This window comes from Zootoca vivipara, chromosome 9 (genome assembly GCF_965207765.1).
Source record: "Zootoca vivipara chromosome 9, rZooViv2.hap1.1, whole genome shotgun sequence".
NCBI classification, from domain to species: Eukaryota; Metazoa; Chordata; class Lepidosauria; order Squamata; family Lacertidae; genus Zootoca; species Zootoca vivipara.
The window spans coordinates 23122365-23144800 of NC_142592.1; the positions used below are offsets into that span (position 1 = coordinate 23122365).

The 22436-nt window shown below is 41.8% G+C and overlaps 1 protein-coding gene across 4 annotated transcripts in view; it reads right to left on the minus strand.

Annotated features, from left to right (window-relative positions):
* ADAMTS20 (ADAM metallopeptidase with thrombospondin type 1 motif 20) overlaps positions 1 to 22436 on the minus strand; it is a 79766-nt gene that overhangs the window by 25260 nt on the left and 32070 nt on the right. For all 4 annotated transcript variants that reach the window (XM_035127996.3, XM_060279614.2, XM_060279617.2 and 1 more), the window contains 13 exons: positions 21655 to 21750; positions 21189 to 21355; positions 20954 to 21083; positions 20027 to 20153; positions 19495 to 19705; positions 19050 to 19214; positions 18361 to 18525; positions 10024 to 10146; positions 9804 to 9911; positions 8886 to 9050; positions 8341 to 8631; positions 7044 to 7205; positions 5990 to 6166 (listed from right to left, as the gene is read on the minus strand). In XM_035127996.3, the coding sequence (XP_034983887.3) occupies positions 5990 to 6166; positions 7044 to 7205; positions 8341 to 8631; positions 8886 to 9050; positions 9804 to 9911; positions 10024 to 10146; positions 18361 to 18525; positions 19050 to 19214; positions 19495 to 19705; positions 20027 to 20153; positions 20954 to 21083; positions 21189 to 21355; positions 21655 to 21750 (2087 nt within the window). The remainder of the gene's footprint in view (positions 1 to 5989; positions 6167 to 7043; positions 7206 to 8340; positions 8632 to 8885; positions 9051 to 9803; positions 9912 to 10023; positions 10147 to 18360; positions 18526 to 19049; positions 19215 to 19494; positions 19706 to 20026; positions 20154 to 20953; positions 21084 to 21188; positions 21356 to 21654; positions 21751 to 22436) is intronic.

A 22436-nucleotide genomic window follows, 5' to 3' on the forward strand; every position in this document is an offset into this window, starting at 1 on the left:
AATTAATGATATTCTCTAACCGCATTATATTACTTAATGTAATTACATATATCTGATGATAACAATGGCATGTTAATATTGAAGCAAAAAAAATCAATAAAATGGTTGAAGAGGATACATTTGAATCACCTCTTGCTTGACAAGAATCCTGCTAGAGAACAAATAGCTGTGTGTGGCAGAGAAAAGTGGGTTTCAATGAGTTTCCATGGAGAACTGATGCAACTTTTACAGAAGTAGATTGGAACACATATAGTTTGATTGACTGATTCATGTGTTTCAGGAACAACAACAAGATTTAGACATTCTGTTTTCACTGAGGAATACCCAATTAAGGCAGATGAAACTGCTTGAACCCTTCCAATGGATTATGGGTGAGGGAGGGGGTGGGAAGGTACGGGAAATTAAACATTGGAAGGAGAGAATATAATGTATGTAAAAATTCTCGTACTTCAATAAAAATCTTTTTTAAAAAAAAGGCAGATGAAATTTAGGATTTAAGAACATAAAAAATAGCCCTGCCTGATCTTAGGAAAGGCACATTTTTGCAAAACCACAAGCGAGAAAGGAGTGGGAAAGCCTACCCCTGCTGCTTCCTCCCAGAAATTGGTATTCAAAAACATTCTTCCTCTGAATATGAAGGTAGCCACTGATAGGCATATCCCCCATGAATCTGTTCATTTATAAGAGTACTATACACACAGCTTGGGGGTCACAAATACCTACTGTGGTAAGTATAGTGATTGTTCTGCAGGAACAGAAGTACTTGCAAAAATTAAGGCAGCTCATATTTGCAGCCGTTGAATGATCTAGCAAAATATATTTTAAAAAACTGTTGTAGGGAAAATGGCTCAATAACTTATTGTAGCTAAGCAACTTAAAAGCAGCTCATTTTGTACATACCTCTTCAGGTTAGCTCTTCATTCTTCCCCAAACGGTAAAGTATGGTTTGGGATGCTGCAAAAGAATGAGCTACAACTCAAACCATGTCGTTTCACAGATCCCCCAACTCCTATATTATGAACTTGGTGGAAACAACCTCAGGATTCAGGAAGATCTGCAGGCACCAAACAAAACTGAAGAAGCAGGGCTCATTCCATCAGCTCTGCTTCAGCAGGCCAGCTCCATCAGGCCTCCTCTCCCTTCAGCTGTCATATGGGTGAAGCCATTTCATCAAGCTGCCTCAGTGGGAAAGATAGGAAGCAGGGTTCATTGCATCCACTTTTCTGGAGTCCCAGCTCCACCAGGGACCTCCTGCCTTTGAACTGCGCCTGCTTGAACAATTGTCTACAAACTGGTGCCTGAGTTTCGAGTTTTACTTTCCTTGTCCCTTTTCCTTTGTGCGTTGTATTTTTATTTATTTATTTGAATGTAAGCCTGCAGGTAGGGAGTGTCTTGCTTTGATTTCCTGTAACCTGCTCTGGAAGCCTTTTTTGGCTGAAGAGCAGAGTGCAAGTGCTCCAAATAAATAAATAGATGTACACCCACACACCCATCTCTATAAAACAGAGTTCACATGTAACAATAAGCCAGGACTGCTGGCTTATGGTGGACTGTTGCGCATAAGCAGCTTTCTAGTTTATCACTCCTGTTTCATTCCTTCCCAGGAATGAGCAGAAAAACAAAGTAAGACATGGTTGTGCTCAACCTCCCACTACATCCAGACCTAAGATCAAAGCACATTGGACTCTAACAAGCCAGGATTTGTAAGCCGGGAACAAACCATGGTTTAAGGCTGACTAGCAATCATGGCTTGCACAACCCTGGGCACAACTTGATTGTGGCTTCCTAGTCTGAGGAGGAACGAAGCTGGAGTAAGCAAATAGTGTGTCTGTGCACAATAAACCATGGTACACCAGCAACCCTGGTTATTTGAATGTTATAAGAATGTGGCCAAAGTACACCACAATTAGTGTGCATATTTAATCCATATTAGCTGTTAATATAGTAACTTCGGTGCCTGAGGCAGAAAAATCCCAACCTTTCCCCTTCCCTTGTGGTCAATGACATTAATTGCATATTAAATAGCTAACAATTTGTATTTTTCTCTCTCTTTCATGACACCCAAAATGTACTACTTGAGATGTCTAAATGGTAAAGGACCCCTGGACATTTAAGTCCAGTCAAAGGCGACCATGGGGTGTGACGCTCATCTTGCTTCAGGCCAAGAGAGCCGGCGTTTGTCCACAGACAGCTTTCCGGGACATGTGGCCAGCATGACTTAACTGCTTCTGGCGCAATGGAACACTGTGACAGAAGCCAGAGCGCATGGAAACATTGTTTACCTTCCCACTGCAGCTGTACCTGTTTATCTACTTGCGCTGGCATGGTTTCGAACTGCTAGGTTGGCAGGAGCTGGGACAGAGCAACAGGAACTTTCTCTGTTGCGGGGATTCGAACCGCTGACCTTCTGATCAGCAAGCCCAAGAGGCTCAGTGGTTTAGACCACAGTGCCACCTGCGTCTACTGCACTCCGCCTAATGGTAGAACCAGCCCTAGTTGAAATGACACAAATGTCACAGTCATATTGAAATAGTATTGGTTCTAGATTACATTGGTTAAAGGATTCAAACTGCCATGAAACTTTAGTAGTTATGGAATGATTTCCTCCTACCTGAGGTATTTTTCTTTCTGACACGGAAAGGAATGTGCCTAAACTCCACCAAAAGCTGTGTCTTCCTGGTTCAGAATATATTTTTGATAATAGATAATATAAGTCCACACATAAAGGCCATGACAAACTCTACAGTACTTCAATCTTTAATTATTTAAGGGTGTTGTAACAATTATTCCCCTATGAAAGCATTGGCACTGAAGAATAGCACATTTATTGTCATATAAAACACTTCCACATTAAAGGTTAATTCCAAACAGCAATCCAAAAACAAAGGATGAATTAATAAAAACACATTTAATTATTAACAATTATGAAGCCACGAAAGACAGATGACACAACAATTAAATCAAAAAGCAATTAATTTGCATAGACACCAAGTAGTATCCATATAATTAAATTAAATTATCAGACATAAATTATTATTATTATTTTATTCTGTTAACTACAAGGTAATAGAACATTAACATGGACATTTTTATACAACAACAATACAATTAACACATTAAACTTGTTTGAGAATTTTAGAAAAGTTTATTTTGTTCTCCTTTTTCAACACAATTATGCGCTGGGTGGAGTGTCAAATGTTTAGTCTTTTGATTTCATTGTATGAATTATGTCAGACATTGGCAGATCATTCTTTTTCTCCCAAAGCATAAAAAAAACCCAGCAATCAGCATATAGTAAGACTGAAGTTAGTAAACAAACCATTGGACAAATATCAGTAATGAGGTATTCTGACACTTGACAATATTCAGCAGCAGAGGAATAAGTATGTAGTTGGTTTTGTAAGCAAGATCCTGACTTCCCTTTTAATATAAAAGACTATTCAAATATAAATTCTTTCAGGCACTATAATAAGTGAGTGGAGGCACTTTTATGACAGAAAATTCTATCTTTACATTAACACGGGTCAAATAAATATTCTTTTACTTATACAGTATATACTTCATCTGACTCCAAGGACTACTGAAGCCAAGAACAGATGGTGGCCACTGACTTCAGGGTGAAAGGTTTTCATGGCTGTCAAGTTTTCCCTTTTCTCGTGAGGAAGCCTATTGAGCATAAGGGAATTTCCCTTTTAAAAAGGGAGAACTTGACAGCTATGGAAGAGGGTTGATAATATCTACTGCATCTTGATCTACAAAATAAAAGGAAGCTAAAAACTGCACAATAAATCATATTTGTACTTAATTTCAATAAACAGAATCAGTTGCATCCTGGGCATGTTAGTTGCACTTGAACCCCACTGACAACAATGAGAAATATCAGCAATCATGACTAACTTTCCACTGATTTCAATGGAGCCCAAGTGCAATGAACTTGCTCTGGATACAGCCCAATGTACGGCTGAATTAATGCATTTAGGATAAATATGTCAGTTCACTTATAAAGCTTTATGAGAGAGAACAGAAACCCATCTAGGAGTAAATATACTTCACAGCTTCAACAAGTTGGTTGGTTACTTCCATTCACATGAGAGGGTATTGGAGCTACAAATGAAGACAAAAGTAGCTTCACATATTCTAATAAACTTAAGAGCCTAGATAATTTTTTATTGCATTCCCAAGTATTCCTACACTATCGTCTGAGTAAAACTATTATTCTTTCCAGTACTGGCAGCTTTGCCATGTCTTGATCTTATTTTCATTTATGTTCTAGAATCCATGCCTCGCTAATTGGGTTACTGGCATATTCGTGCATTAGTTGCAACATCATTAGTGTTTACAATTTCGGAGAGTCATTAAGGAAAATAAATATTATGAGGTATGATCCAGACACATCTTTAGCACCACTGAATTCAAATGGAGAGAATTCAGCCACGGTTTAATTTTACAATTGTAATGAGTGCAATTTAAGCATGGAAATGCTTCACAAAATATTCTGGTTCTGAATGTTCAGTACACCCTAGATTGAAAGTTCTATTTGTAGCATGAAAAGGTTTTAAGAATTACTTTAAAAAATTTGGGCTTATAAAATGTTTGTTTATACAATTGACTTCAAAACGGCGGAAGAAAAATCACTGCAAATGGATATTATAGTACCGTATTAACCTGATAGATATTGACATAGTTAATGAGAAAGCTGAACAATTTTGCTTGCAATATCATTCTTAATAAAACCAGAGGCTTCTAATAAATGTAGTGAGTTTTCCAGCACGATTTGCTTAGCTAGACTAATCAGTGTTATTCTGTTATCCAGTAACTCCCACTATCCAATTCCACTACCAAAATAATATTGCCCCAGCACTTTCTCCATGAAAACCCGCTCTTTACCGTTGAATCGGAGCAAATGGCAATCCGCAGAAAACCTGAATTGCTGTTTGCTCCAATTCAGTGGTAAAGATTGTGTTTTCCTGAGGGAAAATAGCACTTGGGCACAGACTGGGAAGGTGGAAACCTGTGTGGTAAGCATGGATAAGCCCATAAACTGCTTAACTTTGGCTGGATAGTTCACATTTTGGGAGGGAAATGGCACTTATGAAAGCATCAATGGCAATAGCTATGTATGTTTTTGGTATAACCAAGGTGTGATCTTGTTCAAACACAACAATAAAACATGCCTTGTTGCTCTCCCCTTTGTGTGTGAAGGGAGGAGACTTAAAATCTCATTGGTTTGTTCTAAACCATTTTTCCCCATTTCATCTGAACTCAGGCAACTGCAGTCTGTACAAACCAGAAATAGATACTTTAAATATCCTTACTCACACACAAATGAGACGGGGGGGAACACAAATCCCTAGACATGTGCAGACTAGTGCTTATAACTTCAAATCTAAATCTATCTGAACCATAAAATGAAAGCTGTTGTATTTCGTACACAATGCAATATTATACATATTTCTGTAGCCAACAAATATGAGTCTTTATCACACACTGTATGGATGGCATGGTACACATTACTGAATATAAGGCAAGCAAGCTATATACACAACAAAGAGACTTTAGAGTGTCCATTATTTTCTATGTACAAAAATAAATATGTAGAAAACATTATAGACTTTTACGCTGACTTTTAAACAAGTCCCCCTTTTTGTTGTCTTCAAAACCAGTTAGTAACAAAAAGCTTAGTCACTCTTGATGATCAGAAACCTACATGCTTGTTCCCACACCCTATAGTGTACAAAGCATCAATTTGACTTCAATTAGAGCCGCCATTCAATTGAATTTGCCGCCATTGACTAGCCCCTTCCAAGGTTTGAAGCAATGCAGTAGTTACAGGGGTTAGGATACAATACCAAGTAGCAAACTACATATACAAAATGCATACTGAATGCACTGTTTTTCTTGTATTTAAACCAAACTTCTACTTAATAAACAAAAAGCCAAAGGGGAAAGGAAGAAAGTAAAATAAATATGATAGTGAATACTACCGTACCGATTTCCATGGTCCACGATGCCATGAAACTTCAACAGGACATGCATGTATATCACACTGTGCTGTTTCAGGTGGTTTCTCTAGCATTTCACAGTTTTGATCATTCAGCACTTGGCCATTTGCAAGCTGACAGATCACCAGTCGTGTCTTTATTCCATCGCCACAAGTCTGAGTACACTGCAAGTTAAATAAAGATCAGCATTTTCATGAATGGTTCTGTTATCAAGAAGAGCCCATAGTTTATTGTTCATAATTTTAATTATCAAAGACATCTGTATTCCTTTTTCCAATCAGCTGTGTGTGGCATTCATTGGGATTATCCTTTCCTTATGGGGAAAACAAAACTGGTATAGCCATTTCCTTTACATAAATATGTTTACTGCCTGGTTATCTAGAAGTGGTGTTTTTTAATAAGGAAAATAGCTATATTAGTGTTGTTGTTCTTACATATTTACGTAGGTTAGGCTGATACAAGGTGATTGATCCAAGGTCACTTCATGGATGAGTAGAAATGTAAACCCTGGTTCCCCAGGTCCTAGCCCAACAGTCTAAGAACAACTACGGTACTATTATTATCACAGAATGCTTAAGAAAAAAGAACTAGCTAAAAGAGGAAGCCTATATGGGTCTAATGGGTTTACTCCCAGCAAGTGTGTTGAGTTGCAGCCTGTTTTATATACCTGTAGAAAAGGCTTACAAAAAAGAAGACATAGATATTTGAGAAGCATGACACAAAATGATAGGTGAAAACAGAAGAAGATAAGGGGGCTGGATTCTTAGAAATGAGGTGGAATATCCACTGTTAAAAATACAACAGACAGCAGTGAAATTAAAGTTGTTTTACTATGCTAAAACATCTGCAAGTCAGCCTCATTCCCTACTCATGAACCAGGGCTGGGTTTGTCTAGAAAATGGACTAAACTGGTAACAAATGTTATATTGCTGGGTTCATAATGCTGCGTGGAAATAGTCTAACATCAAACTGTAAGTTAGAAAGCATTAATAGAAATAAATACTCTTTTTTTTTTTACCAAACAGAGCCTAATCATCTTACTTCTCCCCAGTCCCCATAGTTCCATCTTGGGCAGGGACCAGAATCGCAATGGCTGGAGTCAGGTGGTTTCAGTGCTTCATCACAGAAGCTAGCACTTCTTCCTTCCTCATCTTGGCACACCACGACCCGGCGGTGAAATCCACCAGCACAAGTACTTGAGCACTAGGAGGCAATAAACACAATATGCTGCCCTAGTTGTGTGAATACCAAAATAATACAATGATCCAGTTCATACTTAGCACAAAACTTAGTGCATACACACAGATGTGTTGGGTTGAGGAGAGGAGATCACAGCCGCTTTGCTCCATCTTTGATCCTGCATCTGCTGTGGTGGCTGTGAGCCGCTTTGAGCCCAGCTCCGGCAGGAGAGGGCGGGATACAAATAAAAAAATATTATTATTATTATTATTATTATTATTATTATTATTATTATTATTATTGGCTTTGTGTGCCACCTGAATTCAGGCATGAGGTTTGTGGTGCTTCAGACAAACCAGGAACTGCAACAAAGGCTTGCTCTTGGTTTACAGTCTGTGGTTTGTATGGAGGAGACAAAGTACAAGCTTGGGTTCAGACAGCACACAAAGTAAAACCATGGCTTAGCTCACAGCTGCACCACAGCAGCAGGTCTAGAGGAGGAGCAAAGTGGCTGCAATCTCTTCTCTGGAAGATTGTATTTTCACACTATGCCATCCTTCAGTTTAGAGCAAGGAAGGAGGACCTTGTTTGCACCTAAAATATAACATCAGGGTTATATATAGTTGTGGTGTTCAGTGAGGGAAGAGAAACATGTAAGGAAGATTACAGTTTATGTGTTGACAGTTTGCATGTGGACACCTCAGGATCAGGGAGCTACAATATAGAAAAAGCGAACAGCAGCAAGATCTGTTCACCTTTAAAGCCCTAAAGGAGCGTCTCCACCCCCATCGTTCAGCCCGGAGACTGAGGTCCAGCTCCGGAGGCCTTCTGGCAGTTCCCTCACTGTGAGAAGTGAGGTTACAGGGAACCAGGCAGAGGGCCTTCTCGGTAGTGGCACCCGCCCTGTGGAATGCCCTCTCATCAGATGTCAAGGAAATAAACAACTATCGGACTTTTAGAAGACATCTGAAGGGAGCCCTGTTTAGGGGAGCTTTTAATGTTTGATGCTTTATCGCTTTTTTATTATTATATTCTGTCGGGAGCCGCCCAGAGTGGCTGGGGAAACCCAGCCAGATGGGTGGGGTATAAATCATCATCACCACCACCACCATCATCCAAATGTTTGCAGAAAGATGTACAGAGACAATGATTTACTTACTGCTCCCCATGGTCCTGTTCTCCACTGGTTTCCTTGAGGAGAGTGGTGATTCCTTGAGTTTACATTGTCATGTGAATGATGGACCTTGTGTATTGGAGGATAATCCTGGTGGTTTGGATGTTCACGTGTATCCGGATTGTGGTGATAAACTGGCTGGCAGGGTGGCATGTTACATTCTTGTTCTTTTGCAGGGTGGCCTTCGGGATCACAGTAATTCTCATCAATTTGTTGATGGTGGTTGACACAGACAACTTGCCTTGTTACTATTCCATTACCACATGTAACTGTGCACTGACCAAAAATTAACCCAACATTTATGTGACACAACGTAACAGGAAAAAGTGATAACCAATGATTAACAATTTTTAAATATATATAAAAAAATGGCAATTAACAATCTACATTTGTGGAACAAGGGGCAAAACAGCTCTATGTGTGCCTCATCAGAAATTAAACATAGGAAGTATTTCTACCTAGGTGTACACTGGCGTTCTAATATAAAATAGGAAAATAAAAAACAAACTGGAAAAAAGAGTAATATTTACAGGTGACCAGCTTCCAGACTGCCAAACACCACAGGGACTAAAGCAGCTTGAAAGTTCTTCAGGTCGTGGCAAATGCGCACAAAATGATTCTTCTGCTACTCTGCCGTCACCATCCCGGCAGCTTACGTAACGAGCGCGGTTCCCCTTTCCACAAGATGAGGAACACTGCACAGACAGACAAAAACCAGAATTGTACTAGTCTAACTAAACAGGCACATACTCAGTACCCAGAGTCAAGAAACTTCTCCTTTCATAAGATATTAAGTGTAGTTAGGGTATGTTCCTCAGTTAGGGTTGGCATGCTAGTCAACTAGGTGCCTATGGGCAAATACTGCCAAATGTGTAGTTGGCAGTTTACCTAGATTCTTTTCATTATGGTGCCATTTGTTAGCACTTGACTCCCTAGCCCTGCAGCTGTCAAGGTAAGCCATCCTGCACAACAAGACTTCTTATACTGGCCTTGCTTGAACCCCAACCGGAACAAAGGACCCCCACCAGGACGGCCCATCTTGCTCGGACAGCAGGTGGGCTGTTCTATTACTGATCCTTGCCCCGTGCCAAATCAGCCCCATGTTCTTGCTGTAAATTGTGGCCTGTTGTTTGTTTTTTTAACCCACAACTGGTCTGCCTACCCATTATTCTGCTCCTGATGTGCACAATTTGAAACAAGAGATAAGAGCAGCGAACAAATGCATAGTTTTACTATAGGTAGTGCAAAACAACTGGGCTAAATTAATTTGCTGAAAGGGGATGCAGAAGTTTTTCATCTCTTTTTCTTATCAAGAGAAGGCAATTCTTAAGATCTTATCCTTTTCCCAGTTTATTTATAGAATAACATTTTGCAATGGAGAAGTTTAAGGAATTGTGAAATAAAGAAGGGAAATGCACATTTGATTGCAGCATTGCAACATCACTCACTGGAGTCCATGATCCGTATCTCCACTGAGCCGCTTTATCAGGCTGGATCACAGGAAGTGATGTTGGCCACAGCTTGACAGTCTCTGGACAAGAAGCCATTTCACATTCCTAAAGGTGACAAAGTACATTTTGGAAACATGAGATGGCTGCAAGGGTAGAATAAAACTCATTTAATTGTTATTTTTTTACAGCACTTTCTTTAAATACTTGTTTTGCTTACTTGGCTGTCCCTTGGACGAGTTGCAGCGCTGCACTCTCTGTTATCATCCAAAATAGTTCCATAAATGCCAGCAACACATTTGACTGCACGCACATGATATCCATGCCCACATGTAACAGAGCACTAAACACAAACAATTCCATAAAGATAGAACAGATTAGACTTAGGATGGACAGAGGAGACAAATGGATAATTCTTCTGTTCCAACTGTTGCTAACCAACATATTCCTCTTCTTAAATTTCTACAATGATTGTGTGGCAATAGCCCTCCTTCCCATGTAATAAAGACTCATGACACAGTGATTAAGATTTAATTGGGTGGTTAAGGCCACAACTTTATTAATTATGCATGTTGAGCGGAATTGGCTTAGGCGTTGGAACCTAACAGACTATATCCGACTCCAACCCGTGTGTTGAAGTCTGTGAGAAGTTAACCACCAGAAAGGAGCCCCGCGACGTAGATCTACTAGAGCTCCTCCTGTGGCCACCGAAGGGGCGTGCCTTACGGCCCAGGCAACTCCAGGCTCAGGACCAAGCCTCGCCCCCGGAATCCTTTAACGGAATTACTTCTCCAAATTTGGGCAGCTGATGACGTAGCCTGCCCCTCCTCCATCTAATTGTTATGCAAATTTCCAACGCCTAACCGCCTAACCTAAGTTGTGACGACATGCTACGAGGTAGGCGAAAAACCCATCATGGCTAGCCCAGTATGGGAAAAATCCTACCCAGCCCCCTGGCCAACCAGGGCGACCAACTGACGTCCACAGCAGCGTCCCCTTACCTCTTTTTAAGGGGTGGGCGGGCGGGTGAATTGTTCGCTCCGGCGAAGAGGGACGAAAGAGGGAGCTTTTCCCGCCTGCAGAGTGCTTAAAGTTGGTGGCCCCGCCCCGACCGACCTCATTGGCTGGTCGGGGGGTGACGCAGGCGGGAACCTACCATTGCGTAGGGGCTGAGCTTGCAGCCCCTACGCGATGGTACAGTCGGGCAGCCCACAACCCCACCTCCGTCGCAGGCGCGGAAGTGGCTTTGTGTGGCAATAGCCCTCCTTCCCATGTAATAAAGACTCATGACACAGTGATTAAGATTTAATTGGGTGGTTAAGGCCACAACTTTATTAATTATGCATGTTGAGCGGAATTGGCTTAGGCGTTGGAACCTAACAGACTATATCCGACTCCAACCCGTGTGTTGAAGTCTGTGAGAAGTTAACCACCAGAAAGGAGCCCCGCGACGTAGATCTACTAGAGCTCCTCCTGTGGCCACCGAAGGGGCGTGCCTTACGGCCCAGGCAACTCCAGGCTCAGGACCAAGCCTCGCCCCCGGAATCCTTTAACGGAATTACTTCTCCAAATTTGGGCAGCTGATGACGTAGCCTGCCCCTCCTCCATCTAATTGTTATGCAAATTTCCAACGCCTAACCGCCACTCGAGCCCCCCCAGGCTCGCCGCCAATCCGCTCACATGTAATACCACCCTAATTTCCTAATTCGAAAATTAATTATTTAATTATTCAAGCACTTCTAAATTATTAAGGGGCCGTGATCCTAATCTCTTATTCGCCTAGTTAAGCTCTCTAACACGTAACCAATCTGTCATTCCCGTAATTACGTTCTCCAGCCAGATATCATTCCCCATAGGCGACAGATGTACACCGTCATAGCGATAAAGGGCTGCTTCACTCTGTTTCAAACTGGGATGCGAGATAACTTGGCCGTTCAAAGATAACACTCTGTGGATCACAAAGGAATTCAGGAGCCGCCTGGTTCTGTTCAAAGCGATAGGGTAACGTCCATCGCGCCAAGAGCGCCTCTCCAGCAAGGAGGACCAAAGCAGCGTCATCCCCGGGCAGGTGTCCATGAGGATATCAAAGTCACTGAATATTTTCAATTTTAAATCCACTGCATTACGGCAAGCAAGGTCATTCTCACCGAGCTGCACCACCAGCAGGTCAGGGTAGCCGAGTGAAGCAGCCCGGTTTTGGATGGTCGGCAGCAACATCATGCCTCTCCTTGCAATCCAAGACACTTTCACAGATTCTGGGAGGCCCCAGACTGCTCCCCAGGCCCGCCACTATCGCCCTTTCCCGGGCCCAATGGACTATGCTGTGCCCGGATGGTCGGCAGCAACATCATGCCTCTCCTTGCGATCCAAGACACTTTCACAGATTCTGGGAGGCCCCAGACTGCTCCCCAGGCCCGCCACTATCGCCCTTTCCCGGGCCCAATGGACTATGCTGTGCCTGGCTATTCAAACGCGCACAATCTGGCCACCTGGAAAACAAAGAATGACAACCGGGGATCAGCGATGGTGACCCGGTCGACGCTACGCACGGATGTACTTATTTGTACGCGTTCAATTTCCACCTCCCCAAGTCCTGAATTCTCTCGGATGAAAGGCTCAAGTGCATGGCTGAAGTAGCTGCGCCAAACCTGAAAGAGTGGGCAGAGAATTCGCTGGGGCTATAACCGCAGGAGGCAATGGCCTTGCGCAGGACCATGGCGAATTGGTGGCGGGTAAGCCTAGCCTTGTCCAAATGAATAAGCAGGGGACCCAGGCCAGCCGGACGCAGGTAGAGGAACCTCCTGGTATCTTTTACTGGACATGGACCTGCAGTGCCTGTTGCCGGGAGGCGTAAAATAATGCCTTTTCCTTTCTGGTCAGTCTTAGAGCATCGGATGTGCACCATAGCTTGGGAGTCGGACAGTGGCACATCCCCTATTATAATGCCCCGTGTGATGCCATCAGGGTGGTCCTCGCAGACCACTTCACCTACTCTGAGCGCCCTAAAGTAGGCTATCGAGAACGCTGCTGAAAATAAACGCGCTTTGAACTTTGTCCAGCAAAGGGTCCTCAGCTGCTTGTGTATCTGAACCAACATGTCAAACGTAATAGGCCGCCTAGTATCACTGGCAGGTGGCTGGAGCCGACGCCAGCCCTCCATAGCACTGCGTAAGTGGAAGTTATCACGCGGGTCTGTGAAATAGAGTGATTTAGAGAAAAAGGTTATGGCTGCTGGGTGGATGTTAAGGGTCTTTGCGGCTCGCCCAAGATTCCTTAAATGCACTATGTATTGCATGACCTCTTCCTGAGTAGGCAGGCCAGGGACGAGTCAGCAGCTCCTTTTTTCTGAAGTTAGTGAAATCCGACCAAGCCCGTTTATAAGAGCTAAGGGTGGAAGGGGCAACCGACGCAAATACTCCCTTTAGGATTTCATGCTCCCAAGGCTCCATAGGTGTTCCGGGAACGGCTCTGGCCACTGGCGCGCCTCTGGTGCCAACAAGCGGAAGTGGTCCATCTGGAAGCGAGACAAAGCATCTGCGATGTTATTATTAAACCCCAGCACAAATTTGGTCGAAAAATGCATGTTGAATTGCAAGCTCAGTAAGACAAAATGGCGTAAGAGGGTGACACTCTTGCAGATCTTGAAGATTGCAGAGTTAGGACGCTGACCACCGCTTGATTGTCGGTTCTGAAGCAGACTCGTTGATTCCTGAATTCCTCGGACCACAAATGCACGGTTACCACTATAGGGAAGAATTCTAAGAATGTTAAGTCGCGTGTAATGTCTGTACCCTCCTAGCTGGCCGGCCAACGCTGTGCACACCATTTTTCTTTGAAATAGACTCCAAAACCCAACGTACTTGCCGCGTCCGACTGCACCTGAAAGTCGGAACGCAAGACCACGTTGTCCTGCCACAGAGATACCCCATTATAATTTGCCAGGATTCTAGGTCGGCCTTTACCCCGTGAGGGAGTCGCTTCCTGTGGAACGGTTTAGTTAGACCTACCGTGAGTCTGGCTAATCGCAGGCAGAAAGGGCGGCCCAGTGATATTACCCTACAAGCGAAATTCAGGTGACCCAGGAGTGATTGGATTTGTCTAAGGGTGAGTTTTTTACAGGGGATGAGCTGTCTAATAGTCTCCTTGAGGCCGTTAAGTTTGTCCACAGGCAAACGTCAGCCCATGCTCCAGGAAGCCATACTAGCCATACTAGCCATCAACACTTCATTGTTTTGGAACATTGTATGGTAGTAGCAGCCAGGCTCTATTTTTTTTTTTTTTGGAACTCAAATGTTTCCTGATTAATCTGGTATGCATGTGCATGAAATGGCATACAGGCATTCTAGCCATCAACTGGGTGCCATAAGAATGATGCATAATAGCCTACTATGCTAACCTAATCAGGGATCTCATACTGATAAGCTGGAGAGGTCGTACCGTATAACCGAGGCCAATACCTGACTCTTTCAGGAAACCCCAGAGATTGAAAATACCTAAGAGTTGAAGTATTATTATAATTATTATAGCAGTTATTATCATTATAGTTAATATTATACTTGTTGTATATATTATTCTTATTATTGCTATTATTATTAGTGTGGGGGGGAAATAAAGCCCCCTGCCACCTTGAAAGGACTGCTTACCCCTGAAACAAGAGGACGCCGGATGGTTCCCTAAATGCTTCTCACAATCATGCACATTCTGATATACTATACAAGATAAATTTCATACCTCAATAAGCTGCTAGTGGTACCGGAACCTTTATAACTGATACCTCTGGTCACCTAGCTTTTGAAGCAGCATGAAATATGATGTCCCAGTTACAAATATATACTGTTAGAGAGCACTTAGAAACAAAAGGCATAGCTTGGAAACAAAAAACAAAAAACATTAGACCCCCTAGGATATGCAGCTGCCCCGCATGGGGATCAAATTGCAACCTTGGCATTATAGGCACCATGCAACAGAGCATTCAAGATGGGGGGGGGGGTCTGGTACAGTACAGTGTACACTGGCCTAGGCAAGCCTGACTGAGGGCCTTCTCGGTAGTGGCACCCGCCCTGTGGAACGCCCTCGCAGCAGATGTCAAGGCAATAAGCAATTATTATACTTTTGGAGTGGAAGACAGGAGTGCCTGGCGCGCTATGGTCCATGGGGTCACGAAGAGTCGGACATGACTAAACGACTAAACAACAACAACATACTTTTGGAAGACAACTGAAGGCGGCCCTGTTTAGGGAAGTTTGTAATGTTTGATGCTGTACTGTTTTTAATATTTGGTCGGAAGCCGCCCAGAGTGGCTGGGGAAACCCGGACAGATGGGCGGGGTATAAATAATAAATTATTAATATTATTATTATATAAATTATGCAAATATTACCACAATAGCAATGCATTAAAGGGCGGCGCCCTAACTCAGTATTGTTTATACTGAACCGCAGCCGAAAATAGGGAAGCGTACATATAAGCAAAAGAGAACGTATGATTAAAATTAATGCCATTAGGACAATTAAGCTAAAGTGAATTTCATTTAAATATTCATTTATTATTATTATTATATGTCAATATGGATAGTAGTGGATCCGAAAATGTATCCCACAGGAGCAACAAACGCTTAAATAAATTCAGTTATTTAAAGAAAGCGACACTAATGAATGCAATGAGAGTGTCAGGCTTAATGCTAAAACAGGCCGAAACAGTTAATGCAATTAGGACAATTTAAACTAGAGTGAGTTTTATTTAAGTATTCATTCATTTATTTTATTTTATTATTATTGTTATTATTGTTATTGTTATTATTATTATTATTATTATTATTAATTATGTCAGGAACAATATAGGTAGTAGTGGACCCGAAAAATGTATCCCACCGAAGCAATGAAAGCTTAAATTCAGTTATTTGAAAAAGCAAATAAATAGCCTTCAACTGAACGTAATGAATTCCATGTAAATTAAGTTGTGGAAAATTGGTTCCACCAGCCCCTTTCAAAATGTCTATTAACTTATAGTAACTGCAGAAAAATCAAACGGAATAATGCCCACTGTGTGAACAGGCAACACCAATTAGCCAAAACATAATTGAAGTAATAAAGGTATTTATCCCAAGGTCATGAGTTCGGATAGGCAGCAGGTGAACAGGATGACTCAAGATTAAATGGCATGGTCACCAGTAGAATAGAATATTTCACTCACGCACCTCCTGCGCTGGCTAGGCTAGCCCTTAAGTGTTAAAAATTAAAAAACCCTGACCCTGTACCATTAAATTCTTTCACCAAAAATATATTTCTTTAATTACAAAGAGGACAATACAGACCTCCAGCATAGTTCAGTATTGTTTATATTCCCTATAATCAGGACTGAAATGATTTCAGAGTGTCCTACTTAAAGACACAGTTACAGTTATTTAGTTTCCACATAAAGACAATCCAATAAATTAAATACACCTATTATAAATCTGGTTATTGTAAGATCAAATTATGTTAGTTTAATCTTAAGGTTGGCAGATCTAGGCTACATGTGCAGGTCACCGTGGTAAAGCAGCACCAATAAATGCAATATTTAAATCTTATGAAGTAAATTTGAAGGTATCCCCCCCCCTTTTTTAATGCAAGGGACAACTAAAGATAATGAATGGTTATACGTAAGGATGCTAGCTATAAATCTATAGCAGCCTGCTGTCTACGTTTCACAACCACAGCTTGCAAACTTTCAGCAACATAACACTTGTAGCAGTCACAGATAAGAGAAACACAAAGTAGCAATGAAGTAGCCTGCTGAGTTACGGGGACAATGTAACATTGTTACAACTACCGCTGCTGGCTCGGAAAATGCCCAGAGAGAAAAGGCATCCTCTGGTGCAGCAACAAGGTTGCAGCCCTCGAAAATAGAGCAATTAAAGGCTCACGAAGCCACCAGAAAGGCAGAGTGGAAAGTGCCGGTCCTAACGACCCCTCTGCCTCAAAGTTATAGCTGCAGGAAATGCGGGGGTGGGGGTTGTGAGATAAGTGTAAAGATAGTAAAGGGGAACATGAAAATAAATCCCTTCTTACTTCCAACGGGCATGCAAAACTTGCCAATAAGCAAATGAACTGAAGGCAAAGCCCGCTTGTAGATTGCAGCTTCTTTAATTGCAATTTGTTATTAGTAATCCCCAAACAGCCCTGCAGTACTGGAGGGACAGTGCGTGCCTCTCCTAAGATGGCCGCTGCTGCCAGGCCACGTGGCCACACTTAAAATGGAGACCGGCAAGGAGTTGTAACCATGACAACGATACAAACGCCAGGAACCATGCTCCAGCGCCCGGGAGTAAATAAACTGAACGCAGGAATTAAAGGAAACGATGGGGGAATTAAGAAGAGGGCTCCCAAAGAGGCTGAAAGGCAGCAGCGGATGAATGAGTTGGGGGGAAAGGTGGGTTAGGAAGGGAAGCTATGGGCAGCGAGCACAGGCAGGAGCTAGCTGCAGCGCTCAGTAATGCTGAAAAAATATAAACCAAGCATTAAAGATAATCAAGCACAATCATGCAATTAAAGGGAGCTTGGGGGGAGGGAAAGAAGCTGAAATCTCAGCAGCCCAGTCAGACACTCTGCAGGAAAGGGAAGGGGAGCACTGTCGGAGGGGATTAACAGCCGATCGGAAAGGTTAGATAAGAGAACGAGCCTGTAAACAACAGAACTTTTACCCGAGCACTGCAATATAAAAAAGGGGCAGCCACCAAGCCTGCACACCCACAGAGGGGAGAGCTCTGAAATTCGCCCCCCACGCACACTCCATGCAGAACACGCTCCCCTACAGTAACGAGCACCCGCCTCCCAGCTGATTGGGGGTAACAATCGCGGCCCTTTTAAAAACCCAGCAAAAATGCCCCTTTTCCAAAACTTTGCAACCCGTTTCCCAGGTGGGCAGTGGAGAGCGCACAGCCACATAACAATACGATACCGCGAATTGTTCGCTCCGGCGAAGAGGGACGAAAGAGGGAGCTTTTCCCGCCTGCAGAGTGCTTAAAGTTGGTGGCCCCGCCCCGACCGACCTCATTGGCTGGTCGGGGGGTGACGCAGGCGGGAACCTACCATTGCGTAGGGGCTGAGCTTGCAGCCCCTACGCGATGGTACAGTCGGGCAGCCCACAACCCCACCTCCGTCGCAGGCGCGGAAGTGGCTTTCCTATATTGTTTTGAATGAATTTGAAGGTTCTAGTTCTTGCCTTTAGAGCTCTCTATCTCCTGACACATCTATATCTATATCTATATCTATATCTATATCTATATCTATATCTATATCTATATCTATATCTATATCTATATCTATATCTATATATCTTCTCTTTTCCCATAACAGTTTCTCCATTGCCTATTTGTCAAGTTCTCCACCTGATCCTCAAAGTCTTTCATCAAGTATTCTGAGGCCTTGTACAAACACTTCTTAGGCTGTAACAAATATTTTTTCGGAGCATCTTTAACCTACCTGTCCCCCTGTCTTCACAGGAATGGTTTAAGAAGAGGGATTTTAGTGGTGAAATGCTTGAAAATAATATTATGTAAGAACTTCTATATACTCACTGCTCCCCAGGGTCCCACTTGCCAAGCTGCACATTCATTAAGTTCACATGCTGTCACTGAATGTGGCATAGAATTTGGATTGCAGAAAACATTTTCCAGTTGTTCATCATTCAGTTGACACCATACTTGTCGACGCCTCATTCCCTTCCCACAAGTCACAGGACACTATGTAGAGTATCAGAGATGGTAAAAGGATTTGGGTGTTATTTGTTGATTGATTCATGCAGCTTTTATATTACATCTCCTCCTCCAACAAGGCTCTTGGAAGTATACAAACCAAGTACAGTGGTGCCTTGCTAGATGAATTTAATTCGTCCCACGAGTCGCTTCGTATAGCAAAAAATTCGTTTTGCGAAGCGGCTCCCATAGGAACGCATAGGGTGCCTTGCAAGTCGGGGGGGGGATTCGTCTTGCGAGGCACCCTATGGGACGAAAAAAATTCATCTTGCGAAGCACGCCAAAGGGAACTTCATCTCGCGAGTCTCCACTGAAATCGCAAAACGCTTTCGTTTTGTGAGTTTTTCGTCTTGTGAGGCATTCGTCTAGCGAGGTACCACTGTAATAAAATCTGCATCAGTAAAAAGAAAAATCCTAACCTTTTTTATCACTAACAGCATGCTAAACCTATGTTAATAGTACAAAAATCAGCAAATGGCTTCACAACAGTGAAATCAATCTGCACGCATTACCTCGCTCCAATCACTAGTGGTCCAGCTGGGGCACAAGAACTCATTGCAGCTCTCCGTAATAATCTTTGGAAGTTTGTGGCACTCTCTATCTGCCAGCCGGCGGCCAAAGTTGTTCATACAAAAAGCTTCTCTGGTTCTCGCACCTCGCCCACAACTCCTTGAACACTGGTTTATTGAGAAAAGACAAGAAACGTATCATTATAAAATAAGCAAGTGCATAAGCAAGGAATAGAAGCACAGGTGTGCATCAATGCATTCTTCAGGCTGAAAAAGATTTAGCATTTTGTTCTCTGTGTGTTATAAACTGTTGAATGCTTTAAAAAAAATCTTATGTTCGAAAACGGCTGGTGGTTTACACACGAATGGAGCTTTTTGTTGCTTATCATAAAATACAGTAAGGCTACAGCACACTTATTAATGCAAAAACTAATCAAAGGATTTGTACCTCTGACCATCCTGTGTAATGCCAGCTTGTTAGAAGACAGTCTCCATGACAGGGCTCTCGGATTGGTGGTTTCTGTTGATCAGCACAGTATTTATCATCCACTGGAACACTCAGTCCCTTTGAAACAGAGTACTTCATACAGTGGATGTCTAAAGATCGAAACCCTGGGCCACACCGAGTTGAACACTCACTTTTGCCAGTGTTATGCCACCTATAAGTATAAACTATTATATAAAACTAAATATGTTTTAGTGTGTAAAGGTAAACTAAATTATGAAGGTGTTCAAATAGAATGGGGAACAAACAAACAAACATTAAGCTAATTTTTTAAAATATTTGTAATCATTCAATGCAAGAAACACCAACTCAATGAATTTTTATACCACTTAAGGAAATCATATAAAAAAATCCAAACACAGTGAATTAAATGAGTTTGTGGAATGCACACTTCAAAGTTACAAAAGTAAATCCAGAAAATGTAACAGTTTGAGTAAACGTTAATCAAATCATACAATTTGATAAATGTTTATACCTTAATTCACATTCTGTATTACACTGTTCTGTTACAGCTGTGGGACGGGTTATATGCTCACATCTTTGGTCAGAGACCACCAAGTGATCACTCCTTTGTATGCATGTAACCCTCCTCCTGTGAAGACCTTAAATAAAAGGTTTAGAAAAAGTTAAAGATGAGATGTCGTTTCTTTCTTTTTTTCTTTTTAATGTGTTTTTATTGAAAGATTCTCATGGATAACAAGGCTACATACAACATCTCTGTTTTCAATTCATAAATCTTTTCTACAGGTCAGTTATATTTGGGGTGAGACATTGCTGTGTTAAGCATTGTGAGGTTGGGAGGAAATAATTGGTGAGTGGGGGGGAAGAAGGGGGGTAATGTTATTTTATTCTTTTGTGTCTGGAGGTTCTTTATTTGTCTGTTTGTCTGTTTGTTTGTTTTTGTTGGTGGTGGAGAGGTTGGGAAACCCAGAGCATTCAGAAACCCACAGCATTTGGTTGCATTCAGTGGATCGCAGAGAGTTTTGTTTGTGTATGAGAGGGGGCCGGGGTGGAGTGTTGGGTCAATTTAGCCATATCAGAATACACGCTGTCAAGGGGTTTGTGTTGCTGTCTTGTATATGTAATAAAAGGGTGCCACCCACACAGGGACGAAGGCATCCTCTTTTACTTGTCCCCATTCTACTAGAAACATAATTTCCGATCATGTTTTCATTGTTCCAAAGTTTTTAAAGCCAGAATTTCCTTGCTTTTAAACAGTGAATCTTATGAAAATTATGAAGACTGTCTACCAAGTTGTGACCTACACAAAACTATGTTTCACACACATTTCCACAATCAAACCACAATAAGGTGAAAGAGAAATAAATATCGTTTCTGGCAGGTTATGACAATAAATTTTGAAATATCTTAAAAATCACGTCAACCATGAAAATGACAATACCTTGACACATTTTGCTGCAGTCTTGCCAAGGCCCATAGGGGTCCCATATAAACAGATCATGGCCGCCTTCTACAGGAACATTGAATGAATAGCGAATGTCGGGGTTGTATAAATTCCCTACGCACAACACCTAAACAAAGATTTTTTAAAAACTGTTTTTCAATGAATTTTTCCTCACTCCTGGTGTATAAAAAAATGCAAATACATACTATTAATTAACATATTAAAGATTCACCTGCAAAAGAATCTCCTCTTCAAGCCGTCCAGTGCTGTTTATTCGCTCCACTGTGTTGTTTGACCCACTGTATTCAAAATTAGTTCCGTACATACTGATTTCTTTTTTAGACAAGCTCACAACAAAATTTCCATTCAGGAAAAAATGCCCCTGAGTGTTGGATAATGCTATAACAACATTAACAGAAACAATCACCATTAGTGCATCTTTACTTCATACTTACATGCATTTTGCACATTTGTAATGATTTAATTATTGCTAGGGAATTACGATATGGAACATTAAAATAAATTCTAAGATTCAATTAATTGTAAGAATTAATCTGAACCCTGCAGTGGTAAAATACCTGCAGTGAAATGAGTCAGCTCACACAGTGATATAAGGCAAAGGTGTTTAAGAGTGTTTTAGGGCTGTTGGATTTCTCATGTGGATTAAAAGCCAGGAACGGATTATCTGAAACACTTACCAAGATAGTTGTCATCTTCTGGCTTCCCTGAATAGCTGTGCTGATGTATGTCAAGGTTTGTTGCTCCTATGGGAATTTTTACTACAATGTTATAGCCTAGAATATAATTAAACTTAAATTAATCCTATGAAAGATTATGCTTGTAAATGATAAACTTCCCAGGAGAAGTGATAAACATGAAGAGAAATTAAAGCAGCTAGATAATCACTTCCAACCAAAAACAATTTATTCCTGATATGATATTGCTTTGTTTATTACGGTAATTACAGTGGTACCTCGGTTTAAGTACACAATTGGTTCCGGAAGTCCGTACTTAACCTGAAGCGTACTTAACCTGAAGCGTACTTTCCCACTGAAAGTAATGGAAAGTGGATTAATCCATTCTAGACGGGTCCGCGGAGTACTTAAACTGAAAGTACTCAAACCAAAGCGTACTTAAACCGAGCTATGACTGTATCTTAATCACAGACCATAACAACCAAGACACACACAAAAAAGAAAATTTTATATCTCACAATGTTTAGAACAGGCATCCCCAAACTGCGGCCCTCCAGATGTTTTGGCCTACAACTCCCATGATCCCTAGCTAACAGGACCAGTGGTTGGGGAAGATGGGAAATGTAGTCCAAAACATATGGAGGGCCGAAGTTTGGGGATGCCTGGTTTAGAACTACTGATTTAAACCATTGAAATATCTGGCACTATACTAAACGTGCTCATAACACTCCAACAGTGATGTTAGAAATTAATAAGATTATAATATAGGGGTTTAAAAATACAGC